General features: G+C 36.4%; 1 protein-coding gene across 1 annotated transcript in view; it reads right to left on the bottom strand.

Annotated features, from left to right (window-relative positions):
• Positions 1–13,439, bottom strand: part of ANO3 (anoctamin 3) — a 400,310-nt gene that overhangs the window by 16,252 nt on the left and 370,619 nt on the right. The window contains exons 19-22 of the mRNA XM_064575888.1: positions 11,495–11,531; positions 6,744–6,855; positions 5,926–5,983; positions 152–249 (exon numbers count right to left, since the gene is read on the bottom strand). Coding sequence (XP_064431958.1) covers positions 152–249; positions 5,926–5,983; positions 6,744–6,855; positions 11,495–11,531 — 305 coding nt within the window. The remainder of the gene's footprint in view (positions 1–151; positions 250–5,925; positions 5,984–6,743; positions 6,856–11,494; positions 11,532–13,439) is intronic.

The raw sequence follows: 13,439 nt of genomic DNA on the forward strand, positions 1-13,439 counted from the left end.
ACACATACGGTCACAGTTAGTGAGCAGCAGAGCAGGAACAGAACCCACTCCTGTCTGTCTAATAGGCCCCAATTCTTAAGAACTATTCCCACTACCTCTATCTTTCTTTTTGTAACTATACATAAGGCAAGTTTAAAAATAAAGTGCTCACGGGTATCCCAGTTCCATGAAGTTGTTCCATATTTGCTTCAGAAACATGATAACACCCATCTGGAGGCAGAGGTCTATCAAACAGCCACTGGGATGACACTGAAACAGAGCAACAATAATAATCTGGCTCTTCTCAGTTGGTTATACAACCCCACCTTCAAACCGTACAGCAAATTCCAAAGCCAGGCCACACAATCTCAGTGCATAAAGAAAATAAAAACAAGGAAGAAATAGCATGTATAGAGACACCTGATAGGGAAGTTTTCAGTAATCAGAGTGGAATAGTGATCAAAATTATAACAGCAATAAAAACAAATTTTTTTATGATTTAAATTCAATTAGCCAACATATAGTACATCCTTAGTTTCAGATGTAGTGTTCAATAATTCATCAGTTGCGTATAACACCCAGTGCTCATCACATCACATGCCCTCCTTAATGCAGTTTCCCCATCCCCTCACCCCCCTCCCCTCTAGCAACCCTCAGTTTGTTTCCTATAGTTAAATGTCGCTCATGGTTTGTCTCCCTCCCTATCACTTCCCATTCAGTTTTCCCTCTGTTCCCCTTTGATCCTCTGCGCTGTTTCTTATATTCCACATATAACAAATCTATCTTTTAATGAGCACTTACTATCTGCCAAGCTCTGTATTAGGCATGATCCCATTTAATGAGTGCTCTGGAATACTCTATTAACAATCAGAAGATAGAAAAATGCTTAAGTGTTTATAATATGTTCTTCTAAAATAACTTTTTGATGCAGAATAATTTTAAATGTGTAGAAAATTTGCAAGGAAAGTACAGAGAATGCCCATACACACTTCAGCCAATTCCCTCCATGGCCCCTTATATTATCAAGGTAGATTTGTCAAGGCTGAGAAACCAACATTATCTGATGTTTTTGCATGTTTAGACTGGGTTTATGTGTTTTGAGAATGGAGGGAAATCACAGACGTAAATTTCACTACATCCCCTCAGAAGTTACATGGTAGCCACAGACATCACTAGTGACATTAATCTTCATCAGTTGGTTGGTACAGTGTTTGCCAGGTATTTCTACTATAAAGTTACTCATTTTTTCCTTTCCCTATTCTTTTCTGAAGTGATTTAAATCTAGCCCATTCTCAAGATAGGAGGCAGGTGTTAAGGTCTATATCCTGGAGAGGGAATATCTACATATACTAGAATGTATTTTTAAGTGATAAAAACATGCCACAGAATGCCTTGTCAGTATGATCTCAATTTTGCCTTCCTTGCGCTCCTCTGCTTTTTCAGATGTCCAATAAATGTTAGCATTAGAAACCCCCACAAACAAAAGTGTGATTACAATAAAAATTACAATCGACATCTTTTGCTTGAAAACTTTGTACTGTAGAAGATACTTGGGTAGGAAAGCGTGGGTCTGTTTCTTTAGAAATGGGTTCACGTCCTGCTCATAAGAACAATAGTCACTAGAGCTTTGATCCACAGTTTCTATTTCTATCAAATTGGTACCAGTGGGACTTCAAAGGGAACAGATAATTAGGACACGAAGAGCCTGGTTTTCCGGTTCCAGCCCAGTAATTTAAAACTCCCTAAACTGAGTCAGAGAGAGAGAGAGAGAGCTTGGTAGTGGTGATTTTTATTGTGTAAAGAAGTCTCAGGTCTCCCATTTAAGCATGCCTCTTCCTTCTAGGATGAATTTAAGACCCCCTGAGCTCTGCCACATATATATGATAAATGGGTTCCGTAGAATATCTGAGATGGAATAATTACTAAGCTACAGAGGCAAGCATAGGCATAGATCACAGCTGCGAGATGAAACTCTTCATTTTTACAGAGAGACTGAAAGACGGAAATTAGTACGTACAAGGTCATACGATGTTGACTGCTGGTATGGAACTGAAAGCCTTGGTCTCCTGCACCCCAATCCTCTGCTCTTGTACATAATGCTAAAGATGAATTCTGTTTACCCAATGTGTTTGTTGCCTTGAAGGGCTGATTCACCAAAACATATTATTATGTGGGAAGGGAAAAAAAGAAGACCATTATAGAACCATGTGATTGGCTCATTCTCCATAATCGTAGGCCAAAGTGGGGAGGCTAGATGACAGGCAATTTATAATTTTGTTGAAATTAAGCCTTCATGACTTGGTGATTTATAGGGCAGAGAAAGGGATCCAACAGTTTTTGTGGGTCTGCCCTCCTCAAATAATGGTTCCCTTGAACAAAATCCAGTCCTTCAATACTCTAAAATTTATTTGGTAAGAGAGCTTATACTTAGAATGAGGAAAAGGGCATGGATGAGTGGGCAGGACACCCAGGCTTTCATTCCCATTGCACTCCCTCAAAATCATATGACTGTGGACAACCCACAGCTGGGTGCCTTCACATATTTTTCTCATTTGCTTCTCCTGAGAACCTCCCAAGATGCGTGTTGGTATCTCCACTATGTAGATGATGGTGGCAGATAGGACTATCAGATTCTGATACTGATGTTCCTTTCATAGGAAGTATGTTTACTCTAAATCCAGTTTACATGTGTGAGTCAGCAACCATTCAGCAATCTCTTATCAAAACCAAATTCCTTTATGTTCTCAACTTTGCCTATATGCTATCCCAGTGGTGACTGGAAAGCATGATGTTCAAAGTGCAGACTCTGGGTAGGTTGGCTGAATCTAATTAACGACTTCATCAATTTATAAGCATGTTTCTATAATTGTAGGCAAATTATATAACTTGTCTAGATTTCTGTTTCCTCATCTGCAAGATGAGTGTAATAATAGAACTTTTATATTAATATATATAGAACAGTTAGGAACAATTGCTGGAAGGTGCTGGCATATAGTAAGCACTCATTAAATATTAATCATTATTAACATTTTTATATAGATTTACATAAAATATTTATGTGAGATATTATACACTATAGTATGAGGAAAGGTCAGTATAGCCAGTTCATAAATGTTTTAAATAAAATTGAAGTACTTTTTGCTTTCTTTATAATAGCTATCATTATTTGTGCCAGGGATTTATTTTATTTTTTAAAGATTTTATTTATTTGACAGAGATGGAGAGAGCCAGAGAGTATATGGGGATGGCAGAGGGAGAAGGAAAAGCAGGCTCCCCGCTGAGCAGGGAGCCTGATGTGGGACTTGATCCCAGGACCCTGAGATCATGACCTGAGGCAAAGACAGACACTTAACCAACTCAGCTACCCAGGCGCCCTGTGTCAGGGATTTTACATGCATGATCCAATTCTATCCACCTCTCACCAATCCTACTGAGATAGCTATTCCTATCACAATTTAAAAAAGACTTAGAGATATTAAGATTTGGGTGGGGCAGAATTAGAATGTAGACTGTCAGACTCCAAGACAGAATACTTGTTACATAACATGGTTATGTTCTTCTCTTCGAGACTATTAACATCATTAAGAAAGGAAAGGGACTTCTTCATTTGTATGCCCCGTATTACCCAGCAGAGGCCTGGAATGGGAGTATGTGTCAATAATGCTTGTATGATTGAATTCTGAGGGTCAATTCTTATCTTCCATTATGTGTATTTATGTGTACACTTCTAGAATTTCTAGGGTATATCACAAGCCCACATTTTTCATTTCCCTGATTTTTTTTCAAAATAAATAATCTTTTGTTGGAAAATATGGCCATTATGTATGCCATATATATTGTGGAAAATGTCTAGGATGGTTATGAAACATTTTTCCTGACACCAGTATTAGTACTATTTCCCTGGGACTCCCAAAGAAGAAACATGACTTCCAATAATTTTACCCTTAAGAGTAAAAATATCCAATTAAACAAAATTATTGGTGACAACAGTTTCTAAAATGGCATCAATATGCAGATCCACCTGCCTGTTCCCCACACTATCCTTGCTAATTCCAGGTGAACATTCCTGATTGGGTCCCAAACCGAGTAGATGAAAGCCTTTTAGCAGATATAGTCATACTTCTGGGCTATGAGTGAAAACTGCAAGTTTGATTTGGGGACTTTCTGGAGGCCTGAAATTATGGAAGGCCTTCATCTGTTTTTGCCTAAGAGGGTAAGACTAGGTGGCTGTGAGACAGCATTGATAACTATCAGCTACAGTTTATAGAGTGACTTCCAAAGTCCAGGGGTTGTGCTAATTGTGTTATGCAAATTATCTCTTATCTGTAAACAACTTTGTAACCTAAGTATTACTACTGCTAGTTTACAGATGAGGAGACAGATATTCAGAGGGATTAATTTAAGGGCAAAGAATTAATAAGTTGCAAGTTTAGCAGGTGAGCTCAGGTTTCTATGATGTAAAGCATGTTATTCTTAGGAAGTTTTAGGCTTTCTCCATGTATTCCAATCAACTAGAAGGCTCTAGGGAGACAATATCAATGAGGACTCCCCTGAGTTTGGGGGAGCTTTTTAGATAGAGACTGGAAATATCTCTTTTCTCAGTGAAACTTTTCTTAGCCTCTCTCTAAATTATGACCTCCTACTAATATTACCATGTATTAAATTGGATTTTACATTAGAATAATTAAAACAATTTTGAACTACAGGAGCAATAAGCAATCTGACCAATGAGACTGAACAGAGTCCAGAAATAGATATGATTTCAAGATGTAGAATATGATAAATCTTGAAATCTTATTTTGCTGAGTGATAAAAAATGTATTATTAATTAAATATGTGACTGCCAACTTGGCGGGGTGGGGGGAATCTTGATTACTCTTTACACGAAAATAAACTTCCCATGCACCAAAGACAGCAATATTTTTAAAAAAATTAGTGAAAAGTACAAGTGTGAGGTTTTTTTTTTAATTTCTAGAATGAAAAACACATTTTTTGGCATGATATAAATGCCTGAAGTCATTAACAGCAGTGATATTTTAAATGAAAAATGCTATAGAGTTGTAAAAAAAATTTATCAAAACAAAATTAAGACATACAATAAAATGAGAAACATCTGCAGCAAACTGAAAGATTATAGCCTAATGTTATTAGTTTATAAATTTTTAGGACAGAGAAAAATAGTCTAATGGAAATGAGCAAGGATAGCACATACACACAGGAATAGAAAATATTCAACAAACATATGAAAAATATTCTCCATCTCACTCATAATTAAAAGAGCTGAAATCAAAAGGAGGTATCTTTTAGATGTTATATTGGTAAAAATTAAAATGTTTCAGTTGGCAAAAGTCTGAGGAAGTAGGCTCATAGATTAGAGGGAAGGGCTGGCATTTTGGAGGACCGTATGTCTGTCTCAGTGACAATATACAATCTGCTTAACCCTGTGCTCTAGTGATACTAGACCTTTTGTTTCCATGACATACATATTATAAATTAATTAAAAAAAAACCTGTTTTAGATCTATATATTTATAGATTGGTGTTTCAAGTAAGCTTTCTTTTGGATGAAGTTTCCCTGCTTAAAAGGAAACCTAACATATTTAAAAGTTCAAAAACCCGTGGAATAGATTATAATAATTCCTCCAAAGTGAAAAATCCCTGGAGCTAAATTTCTGAGCTTTGTGAATGGAGAAAATGGGTTTGGTAGAAAATTAAAGAGCTGAGGTCAGGATTTGCGAGTTTAGCCTTTAAGTTCATATCCTTTGTTTGAAAGACGTAGTTCCTTCCTTTCTGAACCCATAAGAACTTTCTATCAAAAATGTGTCTTCAGCATGCCTGAAATTCCACGTACCCACCTTCTCTCTCTCTCTTTCCACCCACTTCCCTCCCATGGTCATTGGTCCATATCCCCGCCCAGTCCCACATTCACCCTTACAAGGTTACTTACTTCCTCCAGTCTCCACCGGTTAAAGAGTTTATTGTAATTTCCTGGGTGGCCTACAAATCTGTAAAAAGCCATTTTAATTCATTAGCATTTATGTGGGGTTGACTGAAGAACATCTACTAATGCATGGATAGGTAGACATAAATGTTCACTGGTGCATCTTGTCCCCAAACTGCAGACTTTGGCCATGCTTACACATCAAAGTATCTGACTTAAAAAGGAAAAAGTGGTATGTGAATTCAATTCTCCCCCCACACAATGGGGTGAGAAAGTATAGACAAAACAACCAAAGGAAATTTTCCACTTTCACCTGTAGATCTTTAATGTTTTGTTGACCTAGCTAATGAATATTAATGTAATGTGCTGAGTTCTTTAGTTTAAAATGGTTCTAGCTTTAGTATGTTTCCATGGCATTGGCTGGAGTGTTAAGCATAGTTTAATATGCTTCTTTTTCATTTTGTGCAGCAAACATAGGAAAAAATGTTAACATGATAGGTAGGAGAAATTTCCACACTAAGGAAATGTAACCTAGGGTTATACAAAAATCATTTTCTTATTTAACAAAATCATTACTGATGACCGGATACTCATAATCCAACCCAAGCATGGTATATAGGTTTTATTTTTTTATGCCAACTTTAATTGGCAGTGGCAGCTGGAAGCACCGTACTAAGACTTTTGATGGAAAACGCATGGGAAGGCTGGTTAGCAGTTTTCCAAGGCAGGCGACAAGGATTCACCACCTCTATTAATAAACTGGCAATGGAACTGTTGGCAGTCTTTTTCACTCTGCAAAGATGATGAACATAAATTTGACTTACCTTCCCAAAAAGAAAGCAATATAGAAGATAGAACTATTTAAATTAACAAACTGGAAGAGGAACATCTTCAGAGCAAAGCTGTTTTCCCACTCAGATTCTGTTCGAGGATATTCTAAAAGGAAAACAGGGTGTGTTTACATAGAGGAGGTAAATAACAAGAAATATGGAGATAGAATCAGAAGCCTCATGTTTGTGTTCTGGTTCAGCCATTTACTAGTTCTACGAGGCACTCAGTGTCTCTGAATTCTAGGGTCTGCATCTGCAAAACGTGAATGATAATGTCTGCTGTACATACATAGTTGATAAAAGGATCCAACAATACAATCTTCAGACTTTCCCCACAGCTACAAAAATAGGATGCCTGTTATTAATAATGTATAAAGATTTTCAGGATTCTGTCTGCTATTGTCATTTGGAAATAACCAGGTACATTGGATCAGTCCTTGACTCAAACTGTCTATGCTTGAATAGGGACCTAAATTGTCCACAGAGTTCTTTGAAGAATGGATATTTTGCACAGACTGAAGTACAATGGTAAAGAGGAATGAAGACTACCTCAGTCATAGGAGCTAGGCTCCTATCTCAACTTTATACCTAATTTTCTGGTAATCTCAGGTAGATCTCTTTACATCTTTTTTGGGACCAGTTTTAACATTTATGAAACAAGGAGTTCTGGGACGCCTGGGTGGCTCAGTCGGTTAAGCGTCTGCCTTCAGCTCAGATCATGATCCCAGGGTCCTGGGATCGAGTCCCGCATCGGGCTCCCTGCTCCGCGGGGAGCCCGCTTCTCCCTCTGCCTCTGCCTCTCTCTCTATCTCTCATGAATAAATAAATAAAATCTTTAAAAAGAAAAAAAGAAACAAGGAGTTTAGGCAAGATGATTTCAAGAACCTGTCTACTCTCACATCTTATGTTTCTATGACTCTTAAAACAAAACAAAATGATGCAAGAGACTGAACTAAGATGGCAGGATGGACTGTAGCCCCTGCTCCCACCCAGGATCCAAATAATGATAGAAGATCTGTATGCACAGCTAATATATATTTTCATATAATTAAAGAATTCAAGGAAGATAGAAAACAGATGGGATCTGATTTAAGGAAAAGGTGGGCCAAAATGTGTGCATAATCCGGTCACAGAATAGGAATAGGTCCTGGGGGATTCCAAGCCCAACTACAATATGTGCCAGAAGTGACAGGGGTCTGTGGGGCATCCCCAAGGCTGACCGGTGGGCGGGCACTAGTGAGAGCAGCCAAGAGAGCCCACATTCCCCCAGGGTTTTGGTGGGTTGTGTTTTCACGATTGTTTCATCCTAAACAGTTTGTAAATTTAGTACAAAACTTATCTGGAACTGAGAATATGGATTTAAAAAAAAAAATCCCCATTGTGTAGTTTGTTTTTGGATCTCCATTTCTAATTTTATTGCATCATGATCCACAAATGTTTCTGCGTGATTTCTGCTTTGGAGCAAAAAAGTTGGTTTCATTTGTGGTCAAATTACTTGGATATATTTTGTCTATGTATTAAGTGTTTGGGAGGAGTAGATATTTTTTGTTGAGCATACAGTTTATATATATTTAAAGAGAAGATTGTTAGTTATGATATTCAAATATTTTATATCCTAGCTTATATTTGATTGTGGATTTGTCAATTTTTTTGGTATTTCTATCATGTTTTGCTTTCTGTATTTTGAAGGTTTATAAAAAGATGTATAGAAATCATGACTATTACACTGACTTGGCAGACTGTTTATCAGTATGATGTATTTCTCTTTCCCACTCAAACAGATCTTAAATTCTGGTTTGCCTAATATTTACATGGCAACATCTGATTTTTTTTTTTTTAAAGATTTTATTTATTTATTTGAGAGAGAGAATGAGAGACAGAGAGCATGAGAGGGAGGAGGGTCAGAGGGAGAAGCAGACTCCCCACCGAGCAGGGAGCCCGATGCGGGACTCGATCCAGGGACTCCAGGATCATGACCTGAGCCGAAGGCAGTCGCTTAACCAACTGAGCCACCCAGGCTCGGCAACATCTGATTTTTTGTTACTATTTTCTTGATATATGTGCTCTTGTTCCTGAATTGACCTCTATGACAAAACTGAAACTTAATTGTTTAGCTTAATTTGTTTCTTGGGATCCATGTTCATTTTTTTGTAGATAATTCATACTACGGATACTTTATTATTATAAATAATTTGTTATTTGGACCATAAAACCAAACTGAAAAAAAAACATTACTTTGGATCAAATATTATATATTTCTTCTCACATAAAAAATGTAATAGAATTGAAACTGATTTTTTTTGGTGACTTTTGAAAATAAAATATTTGGCTAAAAAATAAGTCAAGAAACATAAAGTTTAAAAGATCCTTTAAATAAAAACTGTGTGACCTCTACCAGGAAGTAAAACCTAATTTCTATATACACAATGACATTATTTCAAACAAAATATTGATATTTTTGCTAATTTAAATTAATATAGTCCATTCATTATTAATTGTTATGAATCCATAGGCACTATGTCATGAGTTATAGATGGAAAAATCAGATATCAAGTGCAAACTTTGGTTCTCCTGGTACTTAACACAAATAACTGTTCTATTCCTACTATTATGATCCTTCAAATCACTTCCTTAGATTTGCTTCCATCCTGGGTATGAAAGACTTCAAAAGCAAATGAATATGGAGAATCAGAGGTGGAAGAAAGCTTTCAGACATCTAGTTTAAGTGCTTCATTATCCAGCTGCAGAAACTGTAGCTCACAGGGTTTAAGAACAATACAACAGATCATTCCCATTTATTGAACACTTGTCATATGTTGGGCAGCCAATCCACAACAGTTTAGGAAATGTTATCATTCTCATTTTACCAATAACAAAATCTGAGACTCAAAAAAACAAAAACAGAGGAAGAACCAAAGGAAGAGAAGGAGCGGGGGGAATGGGGGAAGGAGGAAAACAAAGAATGGAGAGAGAAAACTTGCTCATAGTCACATAATTTCCAAGTAATATGACCACTTATTTCCAGAGCCTGACCTAGGACCCAGTTCTTCCCTCTACACAATGTTCCTTTTGTTATTACTGGTACTTGTAAATACATTATAGGGGAAGCAAAAGTGGAGTCATATAGTTATTCCACCATAATTAAGTGGACTCTGCCACATCTGGGTTTAAATTCTACTTATTTAACTTATTTTCATTTTCTAATTAATAAAATAGGGATCCTACTGTCATGGAATTGTGATGTCAATAAAACAAAATGCATGAGGAGTGTCCAGCTCAGTGCCTGGGATCTGGTGAGTTTTCAAACAATGAAAGATCACTGCTCAAATTGCTCTATAATCAAAATTTTGTTCCCCAAACCGAGACACCAAAAATCAAGTTTGAGGATAGAGAAAAACAGTTTCAGACACATAAGGTCTCAAGAAATTTACTTTCCAGGCAGCAAAATAAGGAATTAAGTCAAGACAAAAGGAGACAGAAGGGTCCAAAGAGTGGTATCCAACTGAGAAATAAAGGTAAAAGGAATTCCCAGAGCACGGAAGAGAGAAAGCAGTAGGCCCTTGAGAGTGGAGTAAACAATGGGTTCAGGAAGGGGAACTCTAAGAAGAAAATAAAATTAGCAGCATACCTGATGGCTTTGAAAGTATTTAGAGACCATTCAGAGTTGAGGCAGAAAGTTTGGGATAAATTAAGAAAGTATGTAGAAAATTAAAGAAAAAAGTGCTATTATTAGCTTCATGAAAATATAAAGATTGTCTAAGAAAGGAAACAATCATAGTACATACCACGTCTTACATATAAAAATAGTTAAATAGAAACAATGATGTAAACATTAATTATTAATTTGGCTAAAAATTCAAATCTGTTGAATATAACTACTTTGGAAGGAGGAAAGAGAGTGTGTGGTATAACAGGTGATAGATGGGAAAGTGTGCAAGGACAGAACACTGTAGGGAACGTTAAAACCTAAGTTCTTGTCATTTATAAGGGGAAGGCAATAGTTTCCCAAACCTGAAAAATCCAAGAGTGTCAGAGAAACATGCTATTTAGAAATACAGTAGGAAATAACGAAAGAAATTGCTAAAATTAAAAAAAAAAGTAGTCTCTCAGGAAAAAGGAAAATAAGAAGGGGTAATGTGGCAGAGTATGGGTTTTAATTATACATTTATTTTTTTAAAAAGATTTTATTTATTTGAGAGAGAGAGAGAGAAAGAGAGAGAGACAGCACAAGCAGGAGGTGCAGAGGGAGAGGGCGAGAATTTCAAGGAGACTCCATGCTGAGCATGGAGCCCTATGCGGGGCTTGATCCAAGGACCCTGAGATCATGACCTGAGCTGAAACTCAGGAACACATAACTGACTGTGCCACTCAGGCACCCCTTAATTATAAATTTCTTAACATTATTTTGTCTTTTAAATTATGTATATGTAGTACAATATTTTGATAAAAATAAAAATTGGGGGAAAAACCCAAAGAACTGAAAAGGTAGGGGGAGAAAAGCACTCCCATATAGGGAGAGCTAGGTTTGCTAATAATTTCAAGGAAGGAGATTCTGTAGCTACATGCACTGCCTCTCTATAGTTATGTAATTTGCTCCAACTTCCCATGCATGTCTTTCATTTTGATTGACAATTTACATAACTGAAGTTGACATTAAAAATGCTAGAGTACATAAAGCAACTACAGACTGATATGCCCATATGTTATTCTTTTACTAAGGAGTGAAGTAAAAATGAAGGACTTACCTAAGTTGGTGAGAAGGTAAGCAATTTTTTCATAAGCCTGTAATGAGAGAACAAATAGTGAATGTTATTCTTTCCTCTAGAAAAGGCTGCTATTTACACTATTCAAGGAAACATCTAACGTGTATTCTACAAAGTGGCTACATTTTCAATTAAGCAGAACATGTTTTAAACCTTACTATGTGGTGCTTTACATATATATACAAACTAAATGCATGTGATATAAACATGTTATAAATATATATATAGAGAGAGAGAGACACACACTTGATTTCTGTAAGAGTAAGTCTTTTGGGGTAGCTATCTTTTTTTCCATTTTACAAATCAAGGAAATCGGACTTTAAAAAACAAAAATTTTTTTGTAACAAAAGTCATTCAACTAATCAATGGCTGACATTGGATTTGATCACTAAATTATATGTACTTTTTACTATGCTGGAAGGATGAGTGAAAGTCTGAATTCGTTACTATTGACAAAGAATTTTCCAAACTAAGAGGAACATAGTGTGATAGTTTGCAGTCCTAAAGAACAACAGTGGTTTGGTGGTTATTTAAAACAAGACTGGTTAAGTCAAATCTGTTGAATCCGTAAGTCAGTCACATGCATGATAGTTTTATGGTGAAATTTTTCACATTCTGCCACCTTCTCCCCTGCCCCTAGTACTCAACCCACCACTCATACAGACTTAAGAAAAAGAAACATATTTCACAAAATTCCAAGTAAACCTAGTTGGGAAAACAAATTTGTTACAGACAGAAGGATAGTATGTGTTTGTGGGTATATATGCGTGCATGTAAATATAACTAACCCCGCAATTCAACAAGTTATTCTTTATATTACAAATTCCAGTAACTCTGCCTGTTGGCATGCAAAATTAAAAGTAGGTATCTGGACACTCTAAAAGTTGTTCACCTTCCTTCAGTAGAACTATTATGATTATTCATCTTAGCCATGATTTAAACCTACCTCTTCCTCTAAAGAGCTATCTTGAGACAGAAAGATTATATTGAATATAAAGTCTCATTCTACCTCTTATGCATTTTGTTGTTGCTATTGTTTTTATTTTTAATGATACACACAAACTGCCATTTTCTAATTTTAGAACAAGATTACCTTGAATTCATGAGTACCAAAACTGTCTTGATTGTAACATGTTCTTTTCCATGCCCTGTTTGTTAAGTAAGATGATTATAGAAGGGTCTCCAAGGAGTATAATAGGATAGGTTAACAAATCAACAAATAGTACTTGAGTAGTACTGTACTTCTAGCACCAAATTGAGTGCCCTCATGGGGAATGAAAAAAAAAGTTTTACTTAAATAACTGCCATTTCAACTATTCAGCTGGTGGCAAGTGGTTGCTTTATATATACCATTATTTAATTTAGTCCTTACAACGATTTTATCACGTAGGTATAATTATCCCCATTTTACAGAACAGGAAACCATTGTTTAGAACGTCAGGTACCTTGCCAAAGGTAACACTACTAAACTAGTAGCAAAGTCAGGATTTGCTATCATGGCTCTCTTATACCATTTATGCTATGCCTTGTCACAGAAACCATTTCAGCTTTTTGTCCTAATTCTTAGCACATAGAACCTGTCTGCATACCTGTGATGGAAATATCTACAGCTGATGCTCCAATGGATTACAATATCCTTTGGAACGATGTTATAAATCACACAAAAAAATGCTGTATCACCCCTGGAAATATTGTTCTTGGGAAACTTTCTGGGGGACTTGAGAATCTGCATCATCTAAAGCTCAGATACTAGCTAACTGGCACCACCACGATGATGATGAGCTACAAAATCAACCCATGCAGATTGACTTGTTAACTCCCAAACCACAAAATGCAGCAAGAAACCGTAATTTAGATATATCCACTGTATGGTGTATGACAGCAATCATGGGCTGTGTGTGTGTGTGTGTGTGTGTGTGTGTGTGTG

The sequence above is a fragment of the Mirounga angustirostris genome, unplaced genomic scaffold, assembly GCF_029215605.1.
Source record: "Mirounga angustirostris isolate CCGP_5_RB_7025 unplaced genomic scaffold, mMirAng1.0.hap1 SCAF_13, whole genome shotgun sequence".
Lineage (NCBI taxonomy): Eukaryota > Metazoa > Chordata > Mammalia > Carnivora > Phocidae > Mirounga > Mirounga angustirostris.